Source organism: Sinohyriopsis cumingii, chromosome 17 (assembly GCF_028554795.1).
Source record: "Sinohyriopsis cumingii isolate HCF-2022 chromosome 17, ASM2855479v2, whole genome shotgun sequence".
NCBI classification, from domain to species: domain Eukaryota; kingdom Metazoa; phylum Mollusca; class Bivalvia; order Unionida; family Unionidae; genus Sinohyriopsis; species Sinohyriopsis cumingii.
In genome coordinates this window covers 36,101,634-36,128,753 of record NC_142977.1, presented here as the reverse complement: position 1 = coordinate 36,128,753, position 27,120 = coordinate 36,101,634, and the positions used below count along the sequence as shown (strand labels likewise).

The window sequence follows — 27,120 nt, the reverse complement described above, 5'->3', positions numbered from 1 at the left end:
ATCTCCCCACAGTATACTCATCTAAGATCTTCCATGTTGGCTTATGTTTCTATAAATTTATTATCGATGATTAATAGATTTCCTGAGACCGCAGTCAGAGTCGCAACAGATTCGTTTTATATTTCGAGTAAATATTTAGAGTCTGTTATGAAATTTACAAGTAATGATGAACGATGGAGTTCGTGGAGAATAAAAAAGGAAATATTACACAATTATACAGAATCAGCAGATGTTCCGATGAGACATTTTTATCGTAAGTGTAATAAAATATCAGAAATGTCGAAAGCGCCATCGTTGAGTGATCCAATAACTAGATATAAGACAGTATATCTCAATGGACCTGGTGGATGCGGCAAAACGACTCGAGCGATTAATGTTTTTAGAAATTCAGATATGATCGTGCTGACACCCACTCATAGACTTGCACGGGAGATCAAACAACGGCAAATATAATCGTGCACGTATCATAGTTTCTTTAGTTGGCGCGGGGATACATGGACTCCTGAGCGAATGGGAGAAAAATATATACCTAAAATAATTATTTGGGACGAAATATGTACGGTGTCATTGGATGCATTAAAAATGTTTCTTGATTGGTTGCTGACGAAAAATACCGCTATAATAATGTGTGGCGATCATGGTCAACCGCCGCCTTTTGTTGGACCATCTCAACATGATTGGTTAAAAAATTTCGTTGATTATTACGAAGAAATAGATGATGATCATAGAGCTCTCGATGAAAATTTAAAGGAATTTAAAAAATTAATCAGATTACAATCAAGCAAAATTCAGTGGGAAATAATACGCGGAGTAATCTCAGAGACCTCAATGAGTGATTTTTTAAATTTATGGAGACCCAACGATTTGATCGTATCAAGCAGAAAAATAATCAGAGACGATTTACAACAGCAGTTATTTCAGCTGCATAAAGAAAAATATTCAGAATTACCCGTACCGTTATGTTATAGACCATCAGATACACGAAAACAGAATATTAATGTTGATATTCCAGGACAGACTGAGAATCAAAATCTCGTATTAAATGATATTGTCGCTGTTGATATCGGTGTGGTCGAAGATGCATTACGCGCTGACAAATCTCTATGGGTGTTGGGATACGCTATGACGATCCACTCGTCTCAGGGATTAACTATTTCTGACACACGAGTCTGGATTGTAGACGATCACATCGAGTGGTCAAATTTAGTCTATTTAGCGGTATCAAGGGTCAGAAAAATATCTCAATTACGTAGAATTATAATTCCTGAAATCGTTAATAAATTTAACGTCATCGATGATGATATATTCAGAAAAAAATTAATCGGATACAATCTGATAAAAAAATAAACGCAACTTTGATCTTGATGTTGAATTTATTATTGAGTTAAAACAACAGCAGAATAATCATTGCGCAAGTTGCAATTGTATAATGCTGTGGAGGTATTCGAGTAATGATTCAAGACAATTTACCGTATACAGAAAAGATAATGGTCGCGGTCATACACGAGAAAATACCATGTTGACCTGTCTCGAGTGTAATCGATGTAGAGGCGCTAGTGCTAGTTAAGTGATCGCGGTGGTAGTTGTGTATCCGTGGGAATTATTTGTAGTTGCTCACGTACAAATCCACGTTGAGGAGCAGCCGAATCTAATCTGTAGATTGCAGGTCTACCTGGCGATCTTGTCAAGGTGGATATTTTGTATGTGGTAACACTCCAAATAGGATCAGTTGCTCTCGCGCTACCACCTTCAAGTTCACCCGGTTCATATAAATATCTAACTGTAACATCACCCAATATTTTTTGTTTTTCAACATCTTTTCTTTGTGTTGGTATATTTTTTTATGACTGCGCTAATGGGTTTCATGTTGGTTGTTCGTGTGATCTCGCTTTTTAATGCAGCTATCACGCTTGGTAATCTTGCAACCCATTCACGAGATCTCGTATCCTGAATAAATTCCCTCGGGTATTGATATCCAAATAATCGCTCAGCAAGTGTTCGATTAAATCGCTCAACAATTGCCTGATCACGGTGAATTGCAATATGACCTCGTCGTATTTTGGTATTAGGTAGTTTCATCAACGATGATACTGGACCAAGAAATTCCTTACCAGGATCAACCTGTAGCAGCTGTGGCCATCGTAGACCACCTTGTGGTCCACCGCCTCGTTGATAAATTCGTTCAAACGCATCGGCTACTTCAGATGATGTTGATAGCGGCTCTGCCTCTTTATATCTACTTGCAACATCAACTACAGTTAACGCGTACTTGTACGTTTTTCAACGCACAGTATCATGTGGTAAAAATAAAATATCAGCTTGATGAACTTCATTAGGAACACTGACATCGAAATACGCGTACTGAATTCGTTTCGGTGGTGGTAGATAAATTTGCCATATTGCCTGTTTGGATAACCACGCTTTAGCAGTAGAATGTTTAACCGCTGCTGCATCAGCAAGTTTACCAATTGCTGCTTTGCCTCTCCAATATCCTCTTGGTGAATAATAAATTAATTCCATTATATATTACCAGACCCAAACGCTAATTTACTTTTCATCGCAGATCTTACTAACCAATTAGCTAATGATTCTCTGATATTTTTATTTTTTATGGAATTTAACGCGTGAATTAATTTCACATCTGCAATATGTCTGTCTTGTAGATTTTTACTCTTATACGCAACATCATGAACATGACAAGCTTGATCAATAGCGTTTACTGGTTCCTCGCCTAGTTTTGGCTGATCCTGATTATCGAGCCTGATATCAAGTCTGGTACCAGGACTGCAATAATTATATCCTGGTAGATGTTTTTCTCCTGGGTATTTAGCCCATGGAGTACCCGGAAACTTTGACATCAAATTAGCAACATCACCACCGCGCTTATTAGGTAAAAATGAAAATTTCTTTCTACCGCACACAGAACATTTTCCACCATATGCTATTTTTTTATTTTTTGTTATAACTGTAGCTAAATCAGTAGTCGGAGTTTTAACTCTACAGCGTAAACAATATAAATTCATGTTATAATATATATGGATATAATTGATTTCTCAGCGACAAGAAAACGAGAACCTGTTAAGCATCATCCTGAGCTACCGAATTCCATCAGAATGATTATCATAGGACCATCTGGATCGAATAAGACGCAATTATTACTTAATCTGATAATGAGATGGTTGAAATGGGATAAGTTGTATTTGATAGCACCATCCGCTGATGATCAACGATGTTATGAAGTATTAAAAGATTTTAACGAAAATGCAAGATTACTGGACGAAGATAATGATGTTATAGAGTTTATAACAGATATTGATGAAGCACCGTCCGTTGATGTTTTAGACGGATTTATTAATAATTTAGTTGTATATGATGATGTGATGCTAGATAAACAATCAAATCCAGCCAGAATATTTTCTCGCGGCAGACATAAAAATACAGATGTTATCTATGTTACTCAACGATATACACAAATACCAAAAGTAATCAGGGACAATTGTAATATTTTAGTTGTGTTTAATGGCGTAGACACACACACGCTGCGAAATATTCATCAAACTTGGTGCAGCGGTGACATGGATATAATTAAATTCAGAAATTTCTTTTCACGAGCGCAAGCTACTCCGCATGGATTTATAACAATAAATTTACATGATCCTAGAACAAGATATCGTGTGGGTCTTGATAAAATATTTGGATAGTAGGGGTGATGATAAAATTAAATTTAATTAAACAGATATCATTAATATAATGAACAACTGTGCCTGGTTAATTCAAGGAACAACAAATAAATGCAACAAAAGGTGTCGTGGAGAATATTGCAAAAAACATAATTATATTTTAAAGAAAAATCCTCATGCTGGTTCACGAAGTTGTGTTAGATGTAACAACGGCGTTAGAGGATTATATCAGATTTGCAAAAATTGCGGTGGAGATCGATACAGAAGTTTGATGAACTATTACGGAAAAAGAAAGAACATAAATCCAAAACCACCATCAGAACTTGAATATTTCTTGAAGAACAAAACAAATAAAGATGAAACAGATGAGGAGAACGCGTTGATAAATATTCATGAAACTTGATATGGTGGTAATAATTTCTTTTTCAACATGAAAAGCAGCAGAGAGGGTTCGTCTACAATCTTGTTTGGGACAAACAATAGTTGCAGACGTGGTATGACCTATATGAACAAGCACGGATTTTTATTTTTTGGATAAAGATGGGTTTTGCTCGGATAATTTGGTCTGTTCACCCTCTCTGCTGCTGGCCTAGTGGTTAAAACGTACGGACAATAAACCTGTGCAAACGTATTTCAGGTTCAAATCTCGTGACTGACATATTGTCTGCGTTTAAAAAATATGTATTAGTTGTGGGTGTCTGCGATTCATTGAATAAAAAGAAATATAATTGAATGGGTAATTGTAAACTTATAAAACTTAACCCAGGTGCGTTTACCTATGTCCCTACCGGACCTGAATAAGGGTTCAGAAACCTTTAAATCTCAAAAATTTCGTTTCGCACTCAGCCATTCACACACAGTAGAAACAACCTAACAAAAATTACCCAAGAAAGTCATTAGATATTCAATATCTATCAACCTGATTTGCAGTCATTTCCTTTGCTAAAAATAATCATTCAGCATTTCCACAGGTAAAATCAACATTATTACAATGGGACCCTATCAAGTTCGACGCCACTTCATGGATAGTACAACCCTCGGATTGGCCTTTGGATAATTAATATGCCAACGTTGCTTGGCTAAAAATAGCATATTTTCATGTCGGATTACGAAAACTGGGCTTATTTTGTGTGTTTGGGGTAACCCCATAAGTCGATGCATATTTTTCGGTCGGTCGATCACCTCCTGTTGTTTCAGCGACGCACGTGATATCACCAGTGGACAGTATCGGTGTCGCTGTTGCTGTCGGAGCTGCTGGTATCCTTAATATTATCGAGAAAACACTCCACATGTGCGGCTATGAAATAACACACAGAAACTGTACGTAGCGAAGCATGCATGTATAAATATATCATAATTACTATCAACAGGTTAAATGACGGTGTTATATCAGTGAATATACTTGAAATATATATTATTATCAGTATGACACTACAACGTCACCAACAACACATTTAGAATCCACCATATAGGTAATAATAACATCAGAAATAACTACTCGACTGGAGAAAATTATCGCTAATACAACGCTGCATACGACAACAATGATATCACTGACGTCAAAGCAGACAAAATTCAATCATAGTTATCCATCTCCGATAAAATCACAGTTTAGGACTTTATTATAGTTGGCCAAATATCAGAGAAAAATCATTTAGTTCATTGTCCGTCAACAATTCATAGGTATTTTCACATAAAACCAAGTTGGAAATGGGACCAGGTCAGTCTGGGAAGTATTTGGCATTCCAACAGAATCATATCAGATTGAACAAAGCAATGACGAACGTCAGGGTAGAATCAAATCAATAATGAGGAAAGAATGAAAGATCGCTATCAAAGTACACGAGCCAACTTTGAGGGCCGCCATTAGCGGGCGATTCCATGGAATCTAATTACGCCGTTGACATATTTAATTCGTCGATCTGAACCATTCTGGGATGGCCTCAGGTAACTCCGATTTATACTGTACCACCACTACCAACCCGATCTGATTATTCGCCCAAAAGATTTGGTTTTGTGAGAGAACCAGAGTAACGGAGACCCTTATCTGGATGGTTCGTTCTGAATAGAAATTTCTCAAGCAAGAGAAATCGCCAGTGCGAATGCGCAAGTATATGAAAATACACAGCTCAGTCTACGAGCGCTATTTGAGCAGTATGTGATTGAAGACCCAAATGATGATTTTAACTAAAAAATCATTAATACAATACAACATTTTATGTCAGTGAATTTGTTATGCTTCATTTCAATAAGAGATATTATCGAAATAACCCGTAGTAATCTCAATAATAAAAAGTCATTTCTTGATCATTATAATATCAATGAAGACAAATTGCATACGTTCAAATCTCGATGACATACTTAACGAATATTTTCTGAAAAACTATTGCGGCATGGAAAAAAGTAATAGACCATCCAGATATTGTCTGACATAACAGCGATCCAAAAGGTGGTGGTCGTCATGTGTCAAATGGCATTGTCAATATCACGTCGACAATTGCCATAAATCTCATATGTGATGCAGTCGACGGTAGTTATAGCTCGTCTGGAAAAGCATCCAACGGGCGGGCCCAGCAGGTATTTGTTTTGTATAGTCTTTATTCAGTTGACCATCTGGGTCATTTAATTTTGTCAGTGCCCGTTCATCATGTCTATTTGAGATGTCATTATCCGTCGTTGTCACCAATACATTTTGATCTAACCGACCAGGGTGGTAATTTATTGGATACAAGTAGGGAATAATTAACTGTTAGTTTGTATGTGCGTGACAGGCTGTAAAACGGCGCACCATGAAATGGTCCGCCGTGAAACTGCAAACACAACCCACCCCCAGGCAAAGAAATTTTGCATTCCGCCACCAATAACAAAAATATATACCATATCATTTTTTTGTCGTTATTTTTTTACTTTCTTATTTTTTTGTACTGGTGACGTTGCTATTCTACCTTGGATTCGGAATCTTTAGTGGATTGCAACACAAGTATATTTACCTGTCTCGCACGTGCTCTAACAGCCGTTCTAGTTTCATATTGCCTTTGACAGCTCTGATATAATTTTGTCCATTTCTCTTGCCAGTGGAACAAATTTAGCTATCTCGCGTTCATAGCCAATTACAATTCCATTTCGCGTTTGAGTAATTTGATAGCGCGATATTCTGCCACTAGTGTATATCTGCCCTCTTCCCGTCACTGCTGTATCATTTCAAATCGTCGTTGATTTGTCACCATCAAATTCAACCGCGAAACCATCTTGTTATAATTGTTCAATCTCAGAAATAATCTTGTTAATATTTTCCTGATTCATTATTTAAAAAAATGTATTTATATAAGAGTGTAGAGACAAAATGGGCTGGGTGTTTTTGCCGTTTCATGGGGTCCCTTCATGAGGTACCGTTCAATGAAGCTGCCGTTCTATGGTGTTCCTTCATGGGGTGCACTACGATGAGGCTAATTGTGGCTCATTACCTTTAATGTCTATTTTTGCCATGATGTGAAGAGCGACTTTTTACCCCTGATGTTAGTGGAAACACCTTCCAGAACTCCTAAATTGCGAAACGAAATTCTAAAAGTTCAGAAGCTTGTCCAAGTAATTCTTTCCACGAACTCTATCGTCAAAAGGATGTGTACATTTACTATTTTTTGCACGACCTATCCAAAGGCGAATCCCGTGGGATGTAAAAATGAGTACCCTACGGAACTCAACGTGGTGGATGGGCGAATCATCAATGAATACATTACATGTTAATGCCGACTGTTGAGCCATGCCAGGCCCCCACATTTAATTTTTTTTTTTTACCAACGCCGACAATTTATGTCCGTGGCGTAGTCTGTTCGAACCGGAACGAACTTTCCCAAGGCGAACATCGCGTATACGCCTTAACCGTGTTACTTTCGCTACTGTCAAAGAATATACTGTTGGAAGATATATTTTATGAGATGATAGAATATTTATCATTCTAATTATGTAATATAACAAAATTTATAACTCTGTTTTAATTATAATTATGTTATCGTAACAGACAGAGAATTTTAATTTTGTCAATATAAGTGCACCTCTGAGGCCATGTGATCAGTTATATGCACGCTTATCCATTTTTCATATATAGACAGACAGCATTTATAACTCCTCACACATAGATAAGTTATAAATTCTCACAGACAGACAGGCATACAGAAGAAGTTATCTCCTCAAACATAGATAAATTTCTCACTGAGGGAATGTATAACTATATCAGTACTCTCGGACGCAGACGATCTGTGCTATATATGTAAACATGTAACATACCGTTTTAATGTGTACCTACTAAAAGCCTGCCTAGCCAATAATGTTGTTATTTATAGATTTAAAACAGGTAGTCTATTTGAATAGCGTGTTAGGATAGTATCACTTTGGGGATTTTAATGTACCGCTGTGTGACGCAAATAACGTATGTGTGTCAGCCTCGTGAAACTATTCTGACCGGATTTGTTTGTTTGTCAAGCATAACATCATTGTAAACCACAAGATTATTGACCGCCTCGTCCTTCAGAATCTTCGATCGATGGTACATCATTGATGTCAGTGATAAATTCGACACATTGTTATCATCATTGTCATCCTTTGCATTTTCATTAGATTACTTAAGAACATTATATCATAGTTAGTCATCTACGGACGGTGTCACCAAATACAATTTGTTCCATTTGAGCCACCTCATTATCAGGTTCAGCAAAATCTGAGTTTTGTCACACCCAGTCGGACCAATTATAATGCTCGAATAGAATTTGGTAATACTGGACTACGCTTGACCAGTGCTTGCTTGCGTGTAGCGTGTAGCTGAAAAATCAATCACGTTCATATCGTTCCAATATATTCTTATTTATAATCATGGGTTTACATTGTGTTTTATGCAAAACTGTAACGGATACAACTGGGTTAAGAGCAACAGCAACGCAAAATAACAAGCGAGAAATTTCAGGTAAGTGTGTAAAATGCGGCATAAATATAAGTTTGTGTCGTCTCGCGAGACATCAGGTGGTGGTGATTTTGCTGCGACACTTGGAAAATTACCATATCAGGAACGCCATGGGCTAAGTACCCAGGAGGAAAACATGGTGAAGGATATAATTAATGGGGTCCAAGAACCCGAGTTGATATTAGACTTGACAAAAAAATCAATCAAAATACAGACGAATTTCCAGTAAATGATATCGATCAAGCGTTCTAGACTTGTGACATCTCGCATAAAAATAAAGACGTATCGCGGATGTCAACTTGATTTACACGCCAAAGTCTATAAACAAAATATACGAGAATCAATTGCCAACGGGTTAATACGATCAGCAATGAGGGGTGTGTAAGCCGTGGTCGCAGGCAATTAGTTGTCCAATAATTAATAATTATGGAGTGGATTCATTATAGTCCAAGGTGATACTAGAGGGGTAGATCGGCGATTAGCAAACTCGCTGATGCAGCAGGTGTCACACGTACTGTTTAAGCAAATTGGTTGTCACGACAGGCAATATAGCAAATGTATTTGCCGCTGCCTAAAACAATTCAGCATGGACGGTTTGATGTCAGCACCCCAACGAAGTTCAGATATCTCATTTTAACCATATGACGTCATTGCTCAACACGTAAACTGCGCACATCCAAATACGCGTTGACGGTGTTCAACATTGCAAGTAGATACAAAATAAGCGGAACCGCTGTCAACTAAAACAGCAACCGCGTTTCAACGAATTTATTCCCGTGGAACGTTAGAATTGCCATATTTGTTACAGGTTGATCCTGGTAAGAATTTCTATGTGCAGTAACAACTTTGATGCAATAACATAACGTTAAAATCAGACGTAGACACAGCGCGTTACATCGTGATCATGCAATCGTTGAACGATTTAATGGAACACTTGCTGAGCAATTGTTTGGACATCAGTACACCTAAGAATTACTGAGCAAGGACAGATCTCGGGGATCTCGCGCATTTGACAGCCACGTTAAACAACGAAGTCGTGCGTAAATTTGTTATGAAACCCATTGATGCAATCGTAAAGAAACACATCCCGGTTAAGCGGGTAAGTCACTCACAGAGTCCAGTGCTGGGCAGCAACGTGTCAGTCAGGTATTTATATGATCCCGGTGAACTTGATGGTGTTAACAACAGAGCAACAGATCTCGTCTGGAGTGTAACCACACATAAAAATTTCCATCGTGGTAACATCTACCGGCAGGCCTGCAATCTTCAGACTAAATTCAACATCTTTTCAACGTCAATTTGTCCATGAACAATTACAAGTAATTCCTAAAAATACACAATTACCACCAAGTTGGATTCGCGCTAGCAAAATACACTATCTCCCATATGTCTGATACATTCAAGACATGTCAGTGTAACATTTTCACGTGTGTGGCTGAGACTAATATCGATTCCGTCCACGGTAAATTGTCCAACGTCATTAGGAATATATTGCCTCAACTTTATTGTGTTACACAGGCGCATTATTTTTGTCGTTGTTTCACCATCATGATAAATTCAACATCAAGATCAAATTGGCGTTGTTTTCTTTTTTGTCTTCTAGCGCACAACCAGCTCTTTTTGATGGTGCCAGTGGTGGGTGATCCAATCGTTGGAGTGTCGCACACAATCTTGGAATTGTCGATAACAATTCTCCACAGCTGAGATATTAATGTAACTCTCGATACTGCCAAATATACTAATCTGAGCTTTCGATGCGAGCATTGACAATCCAGTCATTGGTATCTTTGATTATTAGCCACTACGCCGAACTAATTGTTATTGCATATCATAGACTTCAGCACTTTATTTGCGACTTTGCACCAGCTAGAGCATGCTCAACAGCCCTTGCGGAACCTCATCTGTATCATTAAGAACAAGCTTTAGCTGTGTATCCGTTCCTGGAATCGTGACTGGAAGATTTTGTCTACGGGTATTCTCTGGACGATGACACAGTTGAACCGGCAGCGTTGTAAATCTTTTCCGTTGAAGCTCAACTATTCTACGTTGAAGTGAATCACGGACGTCTTTTCGTGATACAACAATGACATCATTAGGGCGCCATATGTTCCAAAAATGCGGCACGTACGTTTCGGAAATTACACTGCACATTATCTCACATTGAACACTGTCTGGCTGAATGTAATGAACGTTTTTTAGCTCATGTAATGATTCATCGATGGATCGGTGTTCGAACAATATTTCCTCTTAAATATCGACGTAAGATTTTTTAGCCAGGTGTGTTGCGATTCTCCTGTAAGCGGAGGAGGTTGTCCTTAATCGTCGCACGTGATAATTGCTGTGTTTTAGTCGACAGCCAATCGAGAACATTTAACGTGCCTTTGATTATTTTCTGAGTATATTTCTCACCTATACGCTTTGGTGTCCACGCATCACCACGCCATCGTAAAAAAGCTATGACTTAACATCTTGTTTCATCTTCTTGGCAAACCAGTGAGTTGTAATGAACAGAATTATATCTTAATTTCTAAATAAATTTATCGTACGTGATCGGCCATGACTGGAAAGTTAGCCGTGGGCGCAGTAAAATTCATTGTCCAATAATTAATAATGATTGGTCGATTCATTATAGTCCAAGAGGATATTTGAAAGTTACAAAAGCGATTAGCAAACTCGCCGATGCAGCAGGTCTCACACGTGTTATTGCCACTGATTGGTTGTCACGACAGGCAGTTTGGCAAATTTATCTGCTACGTTCCAAAACTGTTCAGCATGAGCGGTTTTATGTCAGCACATCCAACGAAGTTCATCAGGCAAATATCTTGTTTTTACCACATCACACAATTAAAACATTACGTAAACGGCTCACAATCAAATACGCGTTGACTGTCGTCGACGTTGCAAGCAGATACAACGAAGCAGAACCGCTATCAACTTAAACATCAAGTGAAGTCTCAGCCGAACAAATGTATTCATATGGTCGCCTGCGATGACCACAGTTGTTGAATGTTGATCCTGACAAAGAAATTCTTGGCTTAGTAACATCGCTGATGCAACAACATAACGTTAAAATTACATGGGGACACATCGAGATCCATAGTGATCAGGCAATCTTTGAACAATTTAATGGAACACTTGATGAGCGATTGTTTGGACATCAGTACGCCCAAGAATTACTAAACAAGGACAGATCTCGTGAATGGGTTGTGAATCTACCTCACGTGATAACCGCGTTAAACAAGTCAAACATGATATTGGTATGATGCCAAAAGTGCAGTCGTGAAGAAACACAGTCCAGTTCTGAGCAGCAATGTGATAGTCAAGTATTTATATGAACCTGGTGCACTTGAGGGCGGTGCGAAAAGAACAATCGATCCCGTCTGGAGTGTAACCACACATTCAATATTCAGCGAGGTAAGATCTACTGACCGGCCTGCTATCTGCAAAAAAGATTCAACAGCTCTTCGACGTGGATTTGTCCGTGAACAATTACAAGTAATTTGTGAAAATACACAATTACTACCAAGTTGGATTTGCATTAGGAAAGGGCACAAGCTCAGCTACGTCTGTTACGTTCAACACATATCAGTGCGATATTTTCGCGTGTATGGCCTAGACTACTACCGATCATATCCATTGTAAATTGTCGTACATCATTAGGAAAATATATTGGCACAACATTATTGTGTTACAGCAGGCGCAGTGATTATTTGCTGTTGTTTTAAGCATCATGATAAATTCAACATTAAGATCAAACTGGCACTGTTTAAATTTTTGGCTTCTCGCGCACAACCAACTAATTGTTTCCGTTATCGTGCTATAGAATATTGTTGCCCCACTCGTTAGAGTCTCTGATTGGTTAAACTTATCTTTAACAATTCATCGTCGTTGAGATATTTTTGTTACTTTTGATACTGCCAAATATACTAACTTTGACAGTTCGATCCCATCATTCACTATCTAGATATTGGAATAGCCTCTGCAATGAGCGAATTGTTATCGCATATCCTAGATTTCATCAAGATGGTTGTTGTGCAGAGCCTACTCAACAACCTATGCGGTAACTTCAACAATATCATTAAGAACGAGCTTTTGCTGTGTATCCGTTCATGGTATCGTGACTGAAATATGTTGTCGTCTGGTATCCGCTGAACGATAACACAGTATAACCAGCAGCGTTGGAAACTTTTCCCGCTGAAGCTCAAATAGTGTACATATATGTTTAATCACGGACGTTTTGTCGTGATACAACTATCAGAATAATATGGCGCAATAAGTTCCAAAATCCAACATGGACGTTACTAGAATTACACTACGTGCTATCTCAAGCTGAATCCTCTGCAGCTGAAGTCTAATTAACATTTTCAGCTCACGTAACGATCCGTCGCTCGATCGGTGGTCGTACAACATTTACTCGTAAACATCGACATAAGTTTAAGTCAGGTGTATGGCAATGCTCCTGTGAACGAAGGAGGATTTCCTTGATCTCCGCACATGACAACCGCCTTGTTTTTCATCGATAGGCAATCGAGAAACACTTTTAACGTGTCTTTGGACACGGTACATATTTCAGCTCAAATGATGATATTAGGAATATACTTCTCATCCATACGCATGGGATCCACGCATCACCACGCCATCGAAAATAAACTGACACGTGTATGACTTAACACCCTGCTTTTTTATCTCCCTTGTCAAGCCGGTGGGTTGGCGTTAGCACAATCATATCTGCATTTCGAAATAAATATGTCGCACGTGCTGTTTTACCAGAACCAACTGGACCATTAAGATAAATCGTTTAGTGTCACACGATTGGATCATTCACTAACGGTTGTAATGACTTATCGTTGAAGTAATACATCGCAGGAGGTTTAACATCAGCTGAATTAGAATAATTACGTATTGTTCGCGCTTTATAATCCCAACGTGTGTTGGCTAAGCCATCTCTGTCGATAAATGGTTTCGACGTATATAAAATGAATCCGTAGCTATTCTAAAAGCGTCATCCGTTTGAAAATATATCGATCATCGATAACATCTTTATTGACGAATATGTAAGCCTCGACGATCTCAAATGAATAAAATGCGGCGAATCACCAACGGTTGTGCCAATATTTGTACCGTCGTGTACATTTGCTCTTCGCCCTGACATCAATACTAATTTTGACCTGAATCGGCGGTCACAAAATCAAGTTCTACGGGGTCCATAATTAATCTTGTACAGCGGCGTTTGCTATTTAATGACGAACCAGATGCAAACTTACCAATACTTTTTCTGCACATATCTTTACCATCTCGCGGTAGCCAAACTGTTTTCGGTGGTTTGTATGACATTATCGCAGATGTTACAGAGATGTAAGAATCTTAGCATTAAGCATATATCGCCATAGCAATATTGGAATCACGTTGATTGATTGCACAACAATCATTGAGATTAGCATTGGCATTTGTTTTTTAAATGACGACATAACCAGACAGGTGTAACCGGAGGAGTACTTGTTGAAATTAAAATGATTCGATCTCAGCAAATCCAGATAGATCGTAGTCGACAGACAAGGGACCGTTTATTGCTACTCTGGTTATTTTGTGTGTTAGATTAGCAAATCGTGACAAATACTGTTTACATTCGCCCTAACCGAGGAAACTATCAGGGTGAAAATCAACACTATCAACGAAGATTATGTCGGATGGATTATATTTTGTGTTCTAGAGACCGCATTGTCCAAACTCGGCATAAGGTTCCTCTGAGGTTTCTAATAATTTAATATGATTTCGTACATTTTCTTGGGCATTTTTTGACCTTGTTAATACTGGTTTTACCACGGTGAGATTATCATACCGTTCTCGCAAATTGTTTTGCTACAGTCCAACTGCCCAATTATATAATTAAGGCAAGTATTTTTTCTAACTGAACTTTATCCCAGAATATTATATGATACTGTCACGAGCAAAAAATAATTGTAAGTGTTTGATGATGGAGTCAACAGCTTGGTGAATTTGTAGGTACACAATATAATTTTTAATATAGACCTTGCCGTGTATATTTACAGGTATAAGAAACCATTCGATTGCCTGCTTTTCTGGTAACGGAGTAGGGAGTTTAGATGCATTAAATACAATCATCATTTGTGATCCAGGCCAGGTATGTACACTAGATTAAAATTCTTAGTTTTAAACTTTTATATCAAACGTAAAATCCGTGACAAAGATTGCACACAATTAACAAACTACTCAGCCGACTTATGTCGTGTCTTTAGGTGTTTAATTCGATTGCAAGGTACACAGTATCCAGCTCTTTTCAGGCATCAATATTTGCATGTTGTGCAGTAGGCATCCTCTTAATAAATTAATGACAATAATCTGTTGTATGATATATGTTTATATCTCCACCGTCCTAAAGAAAGGTGAAATTAACACCTCACCCCTTCCTCTTCATTTCCATTCCAATTTTAATACATTTGTCGGTTTAATTTTATGTATATTGAACTTAAAAATTTGGTTTAATAATTTTAAAAATCCATGCTTAAAGAAGGCGTGAGAGATGAAAAGTGTTCAGAACGACACACACTAAACCACGTTCCATCTGTTAGTAATACCTCCTACAGATGATCTCAACTATTAGTCAATATTTACATATACTATATTGTAATAATTATATGTCTTAGCAGATTGATTTCAGATTTTATTCATGTAGGTTTTTAACGTTCCACAGAAAGATAAATAGATACATGCATACATGAGATACATACACATATCATCAATCCAAACTTTATTGAAGTTTATTTTATCCCTTAAATAAAATATCACATCGAAATACAGAACTTCCTACTTGTACTAACACATTATCCGTGCATCTCTGTATTTATCTACAAATAAATCCTGTTATGAATCTATCGTATTAATTCTAACATAAAAAGCAAAACAACACGTTTAGTAAAATTCAGAAAATAATTTATTTCTCTAGAACTCAAAATGAAAATTTGAAAGGAACTACAGTATTGTGAATGAAATTCCAAACAATCCTAAAAGCTCACAAAGAAAAAGCAATCTGATTAAAATCAGATCTCCGCTGTCCTACATGAAGATCTGACAGCGACCACTTAAAGTTCATCTGGTGCGATATTTTATTATCATACTCGCTAATTTTATCAGTCAAACAGACGAAGCCTTATAACTTCGCGTTTTGGAGAATGAACAGTATAGCTGAAGAGCGTCAGTGTGTGCCTATCGATTTGATTCAATTTCAATTTCTGAAAAATTCATTTCCATTGAATCACTCAAAGGTCCCCAGAACATGACCCCTAACTGGTCGCTGTCAGATATTCACCCAGGAGAGAGAGAACTGATTTTAATCAGATTGAAAGATAATGTATAGTGTATTCCCAATGAATTCCAGTGATGTTCGGAATGAATTCCAATCTTGAATATGTTGATGTACTAATAGTCTTGATGTATCACAATGATATAATCCAGACTATCCTTGAATGAATTCACAATATCCCAAAAAGAGTTATTTTGTTTAAAATGTCAATGAGCACTTTGTAATTCCAATTGAATAATATTTAAATAAATATTCCTAACAAATTATATCTGAACGCATCGGTAAATACCTATATATACTTAAATTAAAGGAGGAATTAATATTCCCGTTGATCTCAACCTTATATATATATATATATATATATATATATATATATATATATATATATATATATATATATATATATGTAAGGGTGTCTGGCTCTTAGCAAGGAGCATGAAGCATCTGGAGACTCAGATATAGCAGATCACCTGATTCAATCCCTGGACACTACCAGGCGCACTCGATGAGAGGAAACTACAAAGCCACTCAGCTTCACGCGCTGTAGCGAGACATTTTGGAGCTTGATTCTCTGACATAGTTCCGATCAGCAACCACTAGTTCAAAGTCCATAATGTTGACAAACCAAATGATGTTGCCAGCCATTTACTACAAGTGACAAACGCTCCCTTGGATAAATAGCACTGACGTCAAGTATAAGATCAGTATAAGATGAGTGGCAACAATACTGCCTTCGGAAGTCAGATGAACTAGATCAAAATACTCCAGAGGCATTTGCATCAGCAGAACTTGAAAAGGTGCTCTGCAACATCATGTGAGGAACAGCAGCAGGATAAAATAATATCCTGCCTGAGTTCCTGATGCATCTTAGCGAAGGTAAAGGTATGGCTCGCTGCTTTATACAACCAGGTTGTTGGGAAACAGTGCATGCCGACGTTATTGCGTCAGGAAAAGATTATTGCAACCCCAAAGCCTGGAGAAGATGCCCATAATGATCTCTTAGCTTTCCGTCTGTTTTGGCCGCAGAACTTCAGATCATGTTCTTGCCCTATGTTTGTTGAAAATGGTTTTTAGTGGAACCTTGAAACTGAAGTTGTTTTCCATGATCTAACAGCGGCATATGACACGGTCTGGCTTTCAGGGCTGTTGTTGACAATGTCCAGAGTATTGCCTGCCTGAATAGCTGAGACTATCGAACTGCTCCTTCGCGACAGGCGCTTCAGAGTACACATCCGAGAGAGCTGCAGCTCGTGGATTGTCAGACTAATGGACTCCCACAAGTGTTTGTTCTTTCGCCAAGTCTTTTTTATATCAGTGACCTAAACCACTGTCTCACAAGTTTATGTACACAGATGACATTGCCCTCGGGACCCAAAGTCGCTCATTTACTGAGCTTGAGGAGGTACTGAACACGGATCTGGAGGAAATGACGGACTTCTTCAAGAAATGGCGCCTACAGTCATGCATAAGAAAGACAGTCTCGAGCGTCTTCCACCTTAACAACGCAAATGCAAACCGTGAGCTTTGCATCATCCTAAATGGGCAGCGCATAAAACACGACCTAATACTAACATAACTTTTCTGAGACTTGGGATAGAACACATGGTTACATGGTTAGACTAGTACGTGTGTGGTTTCAGAGTGTGAAATACCCGTGAAAGAAAACTAGATCTCAAGATCTTGTTACTGTGTGACATTGAGTAATTGTCTTTTATCACCCTGTCAAGGATAGAAACGACTAGTAGTAGGAAGAGAATCTCTGTGATCTATTCCGCTTCATGAATCCATAACTTTAGTGAGGAACAACACAACATAAATTTTCTCTTTGTCATTTTATGTGTCACGGAAAAATTTATTTATTTTATTTTATTTTTTAAATAATGATTTAGTCGAATAGCTCCGTGGGACCTGTACTCGGACAAAGCTGTCGCTCTTACACGTATATTAAACATTACATTTTTAACGACCCTTAGATTTTGGCCTAAATTTCCTGTCGTAGATACTGTTGATTTAATTGCAATACGAATGGCAATCCGAGGGACAGTTTGAAATTTCAATATGCGTAGATTGTCATTTCTTAATCATGCATGCCAGGACCTTACCTTTGTGAGAGGTGAATTAACTTTTTGATTTTAATTCTGTACTAGTTTGGAATTTACACTATTTAAGCCAAATGAAATTTTATGAGAAACACCTTGCATGTCCCGCCTACATTAGTAACTTAATGCTATATCGGTATATAAGTGTGCAACTTTAGCTAATCAAGAGTTCTTTATTTGGATATATTTTCATCAAAATCAAACAGATCAACAAACGATTTTAACTAGCAGTACTTTTAGGTAAATATTTCTCTTAAATATACATAGTTTATATTTTATTCAATTTAGCAAATATTAGACCTATTAAAAAGTTAATCTGAGTTTGAGTGGTTGAAAAAGTTGAAGAATTTAGTGGCGTTATTTAATCTTCTCTTACTGGTTTCATAATCCGAAGTGTTCATGTAACTAATAATTTTGTCCATGAAAGACGTGTGATGGTAGAAAACATTAATTTATGAAGATGTACTCATTAAACTCTCGTCATCCATATTAAGATAAGACTAACTTAAATAATTTTATTTGGTTCAATCGGAAAGATGTCAAAACATATTCAGATCATATGCCCTTACTGATAGGATCGTAACGGAAGCTCTACGTAGCAATGTTAAATACAGTATACTATGTCCTCAAACTGGCAGTTTTAATTTTAGCTGCTAGTCAGTGAGAGATATGAATAATATACTGACAGCCATCACAGGAACTTGGAACTAAAGTGAGTAAAGAAATGATATTTCAAGTACAACTCAGAAGACCGCCGAATTAACACATATCAAAATAACAATAAAAATGTTATACTTACGTTTGATGCATCAAACGATTGACATCCATGTCACCTTAAGTAGTAGATAAGTGGAGAAATTGCTGCTAATGTTTCGCCTGAATTTTAAAATTCACAGTGGCCCAGAAAATGCACACTTCGGAATATATTGTAGAGCTTCCAATTTACTCCAACCACAACTTGAAAATTAAATTGTTCAGTACTTTCAACCCAAGTTAAACAAAAATAAATCAAAAGCAATAACTAAATTAGATCTCTTCATTTCAATACAATTCATGTTTGAATAAATACAAAATCGCGAAGAATTAAAACTAATGAGAAAACAAATGTATACTCTTTACTTTGAAAAAAAAAAGAGACTGATTGGAATGTTGAATGCTGGGTCTATCATAAACAAAAGATTTCCACAGAATACATTATACATATCTGGATTACAACGAACGTATTGGTTCCATAAAATCCTTAGGAGAAGGGATATAAAAAGGGGTAACAGAATTATAGCTAGCAAATGTGGTAGGACTTGATTTAATGATTTGCTGCAAGACATACATTTAAAACAAACGAACGTGCGACAGATGTGTTAGTCAAGGTTTATTTATAACTCCTATTTCGTTTTATTGCTGAAGAACAGTAAGAGGTTACCTAACCACCTCTCTTTCAAAATTATTAAGGTATAATCTTATAATGCAAAACCCCCAAACTATTTATAATCTTATCATGCAAAACCCCCAAACTATTTATAATCTTATCATGCAAAACCCCCATGCTATTTATAATTTTATCATGCAAAACCCCCAAACTATTTATAATCTTATCAAGCCGAAACCCCAACTATTTATAACCCTATCAAGCAAAAAACCCAACTATTTATAACCTTATCAAGCAAAAAACCCAACTATTTATTATCTTATCAAGCAAAAAACCCAACTATTTATAATCTTATCAAGCGAAACACCCAACTATTTATAATCGTATCAAGCAAAAAACCCAACTATTTATAATCTTATCAAGCAAAAAACCCAAACTATTTATAATCTTATCATGCAAAACCCTCAAACTATTTATAACCTTATTAAGCAAAAAGCCTAACTATTTAAAATCTTATCAAGCAAAACACCCAACTATTTATAATCTTATCAAGCAAAACCTCCAACTATTTATAACCTTATCAAGCAAAAAACCCAACTATTTATAATCTTATCAAGCAAAAAATCCAACAATCAAGCAAAAAACCCAACTATTTATAATCTTATCAAGCAAAAAAAGCAACTATTTATAATCTTATCAAGCAAAAACCCAACTATTTATAATCTTATCAAGCGAAACACCCAACTATTTATAATCGTATCAAGCAAAAAACCCAACTATTTTTAACCTTATCAAGCAAAAACCCAACTATTTATAATCTTATCAAGCGAAACACCCAACTATTTATAATCGTATCAAGCAAAAAACCCAACTATTTATAACCTTATCAAGCAAAAACCCAACTATTTATAATCTTATCAAGCAAAAACCTTACTATTTAGATAGTCTTTGTTCAACTTATAGAAACCTAAAGAAATAATAAACTTGATAATATCATCAAAAGTTACCTTAGGTCTTATCTTGAATCACAAACTGTTAAATAACAAAAACAAACACAAGTAACTATCAAAGCTACTGAAAATTTGTGTTTAAAATGAATGCCTTGTAGAAATAATAAATATAATTTACACAAACATTGATAACATTTCAATTGCAATTATTTTGTAACATCATGTGCTATACAATTTGTATAACAATTTAAAGTCACGTTGAAAGAATGCAGCGTAACAATATATTATTTTGTCTTTATGAGAGATTTACAAGTTTCAAATAAAAGATACAAAGCAAAAGGTCACTAAATTTTCTGTTAATGTCAATCCTTGATGCTATGTAACAATGACCTAAGTAGGACCTTGTTGTTTTTAGTTGAATGTTGCACTACCATTCCAATAACTTTTTTCATCTAAATAGCTCAACTCTTAAGCCTTGGGGCAACATTTGTACCTTCAATTTTATTTTGTCTATTAACGTCAATATTTATGTATCTCATTAACATCGTGTTGACAGCATCACTGAACGTTAGTTTAGTTTGTTGCTATTTATAATTTGGGGATTTGAGATACAACACACAATAAACTAACTTTAATGAATTGTTCGAGCTATTGCTCCTGTCAGTTTGTCAGCGTCCAATCAGTGTGGATTTTTCGCTTGGTGCTATTACACCTTAAAAACTGTAAACGAGAGATGATAAGGCAAGATCATTAACATGAATGGAATCGGAGTATTAGCGTAATCTGACGTAGCTTATATCCAGCCCATTAGTTTAGTGTAATTTTTTGCCTTCTAATGATCATCCAAGGAAGAAATTTTTCAGTTCTACCACATTTGCATACTACAAATTTTTCATGCCTTTTAGTTTTCTTTCTTGAAATAGATTTCTTTCCACTAGTAAAACTGGATTTGATTTGATCTTACGCGCTTTGACGTTTCTGGGCGTACAGCTTTCCTGCGGCGTTTCGCGTCCCACGGGTCCCTTGCCTCCTTTCCTCGGCCGGACATGTTCATGAATTAAAAAGTGCGACATTCGCATATAAAAGTGGGACTCTAGTGGCTCCATTCCTACAGTCCCGATCAAATGAAAATCTTGACCTTAAGACTTAACCAGTCGTGAAAGCACTAGTTGCGTAGGCGACTTAAGTCCTTTAATTGATTGATTGATTTTAGTCTTCCTCCTCATAAGACAATTATTCGAACCAAGACATTTCTTACATAGTTACGATCCAGGTTTGTTGGAAAATGTCTCTTTATGACAGTCCCCAACATTTAACTTTCAATTCAAACAGCGGTTCATCTGCCATATATATATATTACACATAGTTTTCGCATTCATTTTAATATCTTGTACTTGTCTGTTTTTGCAAACAGTAATATTATTAAAGTGGAGTATTATATGCTTGCTATTGTTTGGACAGCTTTTTTGTTTAACTCTTGGCAGAAGTAATGAGCCGTTTAGAATTTAAACGCGTTTATATCATCGGAGTCTATTCAAGTCTGCTACAACATACAACATGTGTGTTTTTTTGTAGGCCATTTTAAAGTTGAAAAAAATCAGTCTAGATCTCATCAGCTGTGTACTACTTACCATAGCTAACAATAAATATCCCTTCTAAAATACATTGAACACTTTACTCAGATAGCAGGGTTGATTGAAGAAAAAAGAGGAACTTAATGCATTTGTAAATAATAACCATCTAATATATATAAAATCTGTCCATGTTTTTAGCCAGACATTATCCAATTGTTTTCATAATCAAACAGGTTGATTTGCTGACTTTATATTATCCTACAAGCCAGCTGTGTAGCCTTATTAATATTATACTTACCCTCTTTTATTCCAACCAATGCCCGCTTTATTTTCATTATTTGGAGATAGTTCACCAGAAGGAAAGGTACAATGAAAAACAAATACTATTTTACACTATTTATTATTACTGACGGGCATACATTTTACAACTAAAGTAGTTTTAAAGGAAATAAAATCACTTATTGTGAGTGGCTCATTATTGTATGCGTTTTGTTGTAGTAGTTTGAGTTGGATGCCGATTTGATTGATCCATCTTATCTGTTTAGTTTCGTTGCATTTGCTGCTTTATCACCAGTAGTTTATTTAGTGCCAAGTCAACAGAAGTAAAGAGTCTTGCTCAAGGACACACCACGGTAGCTCCCACAGGCTGGCGCGATTCGAACCCGCACCTTTTCGGTCGTGTGTCCGGGACGCTAACCATTGAGCCACTGCCGCTCCCCAAGATTATTTCTGTTGACACTTGTTGATTAAGCAGTGTCTTGCTAGAGAATTAGTGTTTTATGAGATTCTTGACAATGTTTTAAATAAGTATTGCGACCTAAGAGTCATACTAGAGCCGTAGTGTGTATATAAAGAGAGAGAGAGACAGAGAGAGACAGAGAGTTGACCAGTTAATTTATTCTTATTTCCTATGTTCTCCGTTCGAAAAGAGTCAGCAGATGAGTTTAATGTTGTGTTTAGATATAATCTGATAGGAAGTCATTTGTTTGGATTATTCAGTGGAATTACAAGTGCTTTTTTACTCTGGACTAAATTATTATTCTGGTATTATTGTGAATTTTTTCGAAGGAGTTCTGGACAATGTCATTGTGTTATACCCAGACTGTTGGCAAATCAACACATTGGAGGACGTGGAAATATTCGGAACACTCGATTATTTCGGATGTGTGTAGAACTTTTTACTACTATTTTGGCCTTAATTCATATTGCTGTAAGGTCCTCTCAAAATTCCATTTGTAACTTAGGGAAATTAATTATGTCTTAAGTGTTGCAAAGCTTGTTTGTGTTTGCTTCTTTCTGTTACTTAGTTTAAGGCCTCAGAGTCGTAGCAATCTTCCACATAAACAACAGTTGATGAGGTGTTTGGGGCTCTATATCTTCGACAATAACTTTAGGAAGCTTTTGGAGTTGCACTTTATAAGGTCCTGTTCACTCTAATCTTAATTTCACTCCGACTATTAGTGGACACTATCTCTAAAAGCAATAAAAAGTGTCGACGTTCTCATAATATTTCATTTTTGTAGATGATGATGCTGGTCGTTTATGCCTAAAAAGCTCAAACATTCTAGCTTGAACTAAACTCGGTTATTCCAAATAATAAACATAGCATTATTACCCCAAAGAGATTGATATATTTCCAATTATCAAATGAATTTAAATTAAGCGAGCAAACATCAATTGATCTGGAGAAGAGCCAGTGCTATCATTCATATATGATAAACACTATTACAAAGTGGATATCATCTCTAACTCATGCGTGAATGCATGCACGAATGACTACATACATAATAGATTAAATAGTTTACAAATATATGCATATTTATTACAAACTCCTTTAATCATACTTGGCTGAGCTGGCGTCCGATACAGAGTCAAGATTCAAAACGTGGTTAGAAATGTCCCCACATTCGCAGAAAACTCTAACCCTGTTTAATTAGACACGTACATTATTGCCTACCTGGTTACTTCAATGAAACAGGGTGATTTTAACCATGAACCAGATATTCGTGATGGCTACAACAGAGATATAAACAGCTAATTAAGGGGCAGTAAGTGCTGCTACAGCATTTGATCTTCAAATTATTTTGCTAACCGCCACAATATGGCGAATTCTGGAGACAACGACCTTATACAAAAGGGTCTCAAACATATAACAGAGAGCAGCGTATGTTTGGACTTCGACGTAAGTTTAGCAAAATTGCATCTAGTTACACTGTTGCTGATTCTTTTTTTATCACAGACACAAACATATTTTTGTCTCTATATTCAGATGGATATGAAAAAGAAACTTGCAAGTTTGCATTGTTAACACTATCAATCGTATATTTGAAACTTTATTTGATTTGCTTTGAAATTCTTTAGTCAGGCTTAGTATTAATTTCTGTTTTGTTTGTGTCAGGTACATAAAAGAGAATTAAATCTTAAACAACCATATTACCAACATATTTATGCTTACGTATTATTATTTACCACCATGTGTCAGAAATATATTCATGCTTATTAATCATTATTTACCGCCATCTTTTTTTTTCAAGGTCTGCTACTTTAAATCCTACCTAGATGGTAGTCTAAACCGAGTCATTGATGCCGGATGTAGGGAAAAAAGGGTAAGGTCTTTTGTGTGTTTTTTCTTTTGTTTTTGTACTTAAGTTTGTGTTGCTAGTTTTCTTTCTGGTTGCTTATTTGTTTGTTTGCTTGTTTGTTTTTTTGTAAGAACGAGATTACGTAGCACTGATAGAAAAACTTATATAAGACAAAATATATATAAATCCGATGTGGTTCTTTTTGTTTCTGTCTCAATGGATTGATTGATAGATCGATCGATCGCTCCAGTTGCCTAAGTTGTTAGAGCGTATGCCTCGGATACTGGAGGTTGCGAGTTCGAACCCCAGCTGAATCACACCAAAAACTTAAAATGGTACTAACAGCTACATCGCTTGGCGTTCAGCATTAAGAGGTTAGTGTTATGACTTATCGGCTTGGTGTTATGTTAATGCAACTGGGTGGGACATGATGTTACATGTCTGCGGCATGATGTCCCAGTGCTATACATCACTATAAACTGCCACACTGCAGACACCGTAACTATATGATTTCAATTGTTAAAGCAACGTTAAAAATCTAACACCCTCTCTCTCTCTCTCTCTCTCTCTCTCTCTCACACACACACACACACACCTTTTAAGAAGTCTTTTTTTAGAAACCCTTCAATTGCCAATTCTAACACATCCAATTCCACTGATGACTTTGCTAGGACCACACACAAAACCACCGATGACGTTGCTAAATGCCATATTTTTCTTGATTGAATCGTTGAAATTAATGATGCAGGAAGGTAACTTTGTGTCTTCAATACCTATTATATACAAAACTGGATGTCTTTACTTTTAAAAATAATGTAAGACCCAGTTTATTTTCCACTCTTTAAACTAGAGTTTTGAGCTCAAGGTTTACGAGCAAATTTTGAGACTATCTTATTCAAAGGAACAAAATTAAAGTGTCAAGAATCTATTTTGCACATTTCTGCGAAGCCTGGGTTGGATACCTAAGGTGGTAATGAACATATTTTACCGATATGAGATCGTGTTTTAACAAAATACATACATTTTAATCTGATTTAGAGGTCTTATTCAATGCATAATCCGTTTGGACAAATTATGAGCGGGAAATTTAAAATCAGTTGATTTTATATATTAAAATTGATAATTATTTACAGCTTGATATGTATTCCTCTTCTCTATATTCAGGCCAAATTAAATATCACTTTACAAGTCCAAGGTATTCCTAGTCACCTTTGCGAAGGATCCAAATAATTAATTTGCCAAAATGTTGGCCGCCATGAAGAAAATTTAAGTGTAGCAGGATTTAATCTATTTGAATATATGACATCTATTTTTGAACATCTGACACAATTATAGAATATCCTAGACAAAATATCTTAGGTCGGTACCCCGTTAGACAATTTATTGCTATTTCAGTGACGTGGGCTTACAAACAGGGGTCATTTTTGGGGGTTGGTACACTGACCTAATGTTTAGTACATTCGGGAATCATATCAGATGTAACAAATTCGGATATATTCGTGTACATTTGAACCAGCCAAACCAAATTTTTCTTCCTGTTTGCCACTTTTTGCAACAATTATTTTGTCCGCTCTGTGTGTGTATCTGTCTGTCTGTGTGTGTTTGTGTGTTGGAGGTAAGAGGGGTGACTTGCATTAAATATAAGAAACTCTATTGATAATTTGAAGAATTAAAAAAAATAAGTGGTAGTATGACAAATATGTAAATAAAACAGCACAATAAACAAATTAGACACACGACAGCACATCGCATGTAAAAGACATTGCAACAATATGGTCCATTATCGGGGGATTGGGGGGATGGAAAAAGGGTAGAGAGGGGATCCCTGTGATTTATTTTTAGACAGATAAATCACTGTGGTCTGAATCTTTATATTCGTAATAGATAAACTTAAGTTTCCTACACATTCAATACAGAATGAAAAAAATTAATATAGATTTATGAAAATCGTGAATAAAAATGCATAAAATACGGCAGTAATTTTTCCCAAAACAAAATTAACACTGATCGATGACTTTATTGACTAGCAAGTATAGAGTAGTTTAAGGAATAAATGCCGTGTATTTTTTCACAAATGTCAAAATGTTGACTTCTAATTAGCTGAGTACAGTAATGACGTCGATAAAACAGTGGAGGAATGAGAGGAAAAGCTCGCTGGTGCAAATCTATCTGCATTAATAAGCCAAACGTTTAAGTTCCATATTGCTTCCCTTCACTCTGGAAAACCATTTGATATTAAATAAGAAATGATCCAAAAACTAAATATGCCAAAAACTGACTGACAGGAAGGGTTTGGTGGGTTCAACGCCTCTTTTATGCGCATGATAGGATATACGTAATGGCCAGCATATTTGATAAAGGAATAACCTGGGAAAACTCAGGAAACAACCAGCGACCCACGAGAAGCTACTGACAAACTTTCTGACATATCCTGGTTGGCCTGGTCGAGATTCGAACCCATACGGACAGAGGTGATATGCGAGTGATCTGTAAAGGCGAGCGCCTTAGACTACTCGGCCACCCGGGCCCATGACATGAAGAAAATTTAGATATAACATGGTATACCTGTCTAAGATATTTTGTTTGGTACATTC

General features: G+C 36.5%; 1 protein-coding gene across 1 annotated transcript in view; it reads left to right on the top strand.

The window, feature by feature from the left end:
- Positions 1–27,120, top strand: part of LOC149778424 (uncharacterized) — a 166,654-nt gene that overhangs the window by 31,709 nt on the left and 107,825 nt on the right. The window contains exons 4-5 of the mRNA XM_089939250.1: positions 14,685–14,776; positions 24,479–24,550. Of these exons, the coding sequence (XP_089795376.1) occupies positions 14,685–14,776; positions 24,479–24,550 (164 nt within the window). The remainder of the gene's footprint in view (positions 1–14,684; positions 14,777–24,478; positions 24,551–27,120) is intronic.